The sequence below is a fragment of the Propithecus coquereli genome, unplaced genomic scaffold (genome assembly GCF_000956105.1).
Source record: "Propithecus coquereli isolate 6110/MARCELLA unplaced genomic scaffold, Pcoq_1.0 Scaffold75, whole genome shotgun sequence".
Taxonomy (NCBI): domain Eukaryota; kingdom Metazoa; phylum Chordata; class Mammalia; order Primates; family Indriidae; genus Propithecus; species Propithecus coquereli.
This window is the reverse complement of record NW_012153618.1, coordinates 4,092,708-4,095,012: the sequence shown is the minus strand read 5'-3', so window position 1 is coordinate 4,095,012 and position 2,305 is coordinate 4,092,708. Positions and strand designations below refer to the sequence as shown.

The 2,305-nt window shown below is 34.4% G+C and overlaps 1 protein-coding gene across 1 annotated transcript in view; it reads left to right on the top strand.

The window, feature by feature from the left end:
- The window catches only part of CNTNAP2 (contactin associated protein-like 2), a 1,798,324-nt gene that overhangs the window by 867,913 nt on the left and 928,106 nt on the right, over window positions 1–2,305 (top strand). Inside the window, exon 10 of the mRNA XM_012662081.1 lies at window positions 491–597. Within this exon, the coding sequence (XP_012517535.1) occupies window positions 491–597 (107 nt within the window). The remainder of the gene's footprint in view (window positions 1–490; window positions 598–2,305) is intronic.

Sequence of the window (2,305 nt, the reverse complement as noted above, 5' to 3'; positions counted from 1 at the left end):
GAAGACTTAGAAACCTTTTCTTTTCAGATTAATATATTTTCATGGCATTATTTCAAAAACTCACAATGCTATGAACAACTCTGTGTCACCCCTCTTTACCTTGGTGTTGGCCTTGACAAAGAACAAAATAGGACAGACGAAAAGAGGGCTTATCTTTCATCTGTCACCAGAAGTGGACTTAGCTAGTGTCTGTTTGGGGTAAAAGAAAAATAAAATGAATCTGTGATATGCGAATGAATCCCTCAACTGTTTGTTAATGTCTACTATTTACTGAGAAACGGGACGCACCAAGCCTGTGATACATCATCTTTGTTGCGCTTGGCACCTTCCATCACGAATCGTATTAATCTGCTTAAACTAACAAGGATTAATTGCCTTGGTAAGGCAACCTGGCATTGAAATGATATATTGCCAAGACGGCTTGGAATTTGGCCACTCATAAATCTCATTTGTTTGTTGGTTTATTTCTGTTTGTCTCTTTCTCTGACAGATGTGTACCCAATCACTGCGAGCACGGTGGGAAGTGCTCGCAAACATGGGACAGCTTCAAATGCACTTGCGATGAGACAGGATACAGTGGGGCCACCTGCCACAACTGTGAGTGCCAATTTATCTTACTTTAATCTTCTAATTGCAAGAGAATCCCAGGTCTTCAGCTATGCTTTCAAGCTCAGCAACCTGAATAATCCACATACTACACCAGTGGAATCTGAAAAACCCAGATTTCACTGTCCCTCATAAAAAAAAAAAAAAAAAAAAAAAAATAGCATTCTAGTTGTCAAAATATATTCGCTCATGCCTAATGACTCAAGAAGAGGGACCAATGTTTCCAATGTTCTGGAAACACGTAGCTGAAATTGGAATGCCTAGCTTGGATTCACTTCTCTGTGTCTAAGCCATGCCTGTCTGGATAGATTGTTTGGGAAATTGTGTTAGTGTGATGTCTCTGACTGGATCCTCATTTATCAATTCATCAGAGAGGGAGACAGAGTGTAATTTGAACATTTAGTTTCTCGACAATGGGTGCCTCATGCTTTAGCTGCAGTATTTGGCTACCACCTTTTTTTTTTAGATCAGAGAAACAAATTAGAAAGTGGAAAGTCTAAAAGTTGAATATCTAAAATAAAAGCATAAAGAGGCAAAATTTGAAAAATATTAAAAATAAAAAGTACATGCAAAAATGACTAAAACACAGGTGTGCCTTATTTTACATAATCGATTTATCCCAAAAGATGAATAAAATTTCATTTTTATCACTTAAAGAATGTTATTAATTGAATGCTAACTCTATATTATAATATTAATTTTCCAGTAATGCATTGTCATTTGCAAAGCACTTTTGAAAACAAATTAGGCATAAATCATATGGTTGAGAGAAGAGGGTCATCTTTTGTGTGCATGTTGTATGCATGTATATGGGTGTGTGTATGTGTGTGGCGAGAGGAAAAAAGAGGGAAAGAGAGATTGAACCTTCTCTTAATATGCTCAAACACTAAAACTATAATATCTAAACCCTCTGATTATACAGATGGATTTCTCTTCATTTTACTTTTATGAAACAATGACAAGCAAAATATTCTCAGAGTAGAGCCTTGGGGACAGTAAAAATGCTATGCAGCTCTCTAAGCCTTTCCACACTCTTATTTGTAGTAATGTGCAATAAGAAATCATGTTTAGAATGTATTGTAAGACCTCAACTAAAAAAAATGTTGCACACATTAATTTGATTAGGTGAATATTCAAAAACAAGAGGCAAAGGAGATCTTAGAAAAATTTACATTAATGGGAAGATGTACAAGAGGGTCAAAACAGACAGACACTTAATAGATGCATTATCTGTATTTACATCCACTAAAATATTTCAATGACTAAAGAACAAAAATAATTGATATTGAAATTAATTAAATGAAAGGAATTATAACTAATTTTTTTTTCCTTACCATCACACCAAAATGTTAACTTTCAGTATACGATATTCATTATATAAAATGCAATGCTCAAATTAGGTAATTTTGATAAAAGTAGGTACCTTCACTCCACGAGTATAATTCATATCATGTGTTATAAATTCCATGTTTGATTACACGGGCTCATGTCAAAGAGCAAGCAATCAGTGGTGGTTACAAGGATTTCCTATCTCAGTGACCACTTTGATATTGAATCAAAAAGCAAATTATTCTTTTTTATAGCTGTTTCCATTATTAAAATGCACAGTAAAGAGAAAGACAACATTTAAAAAATATACGCTACTGGTTGAACAGTTGAGTTTTTGTGCTTTTGTTTTTTTAAGAGTAGTGACTCCAAG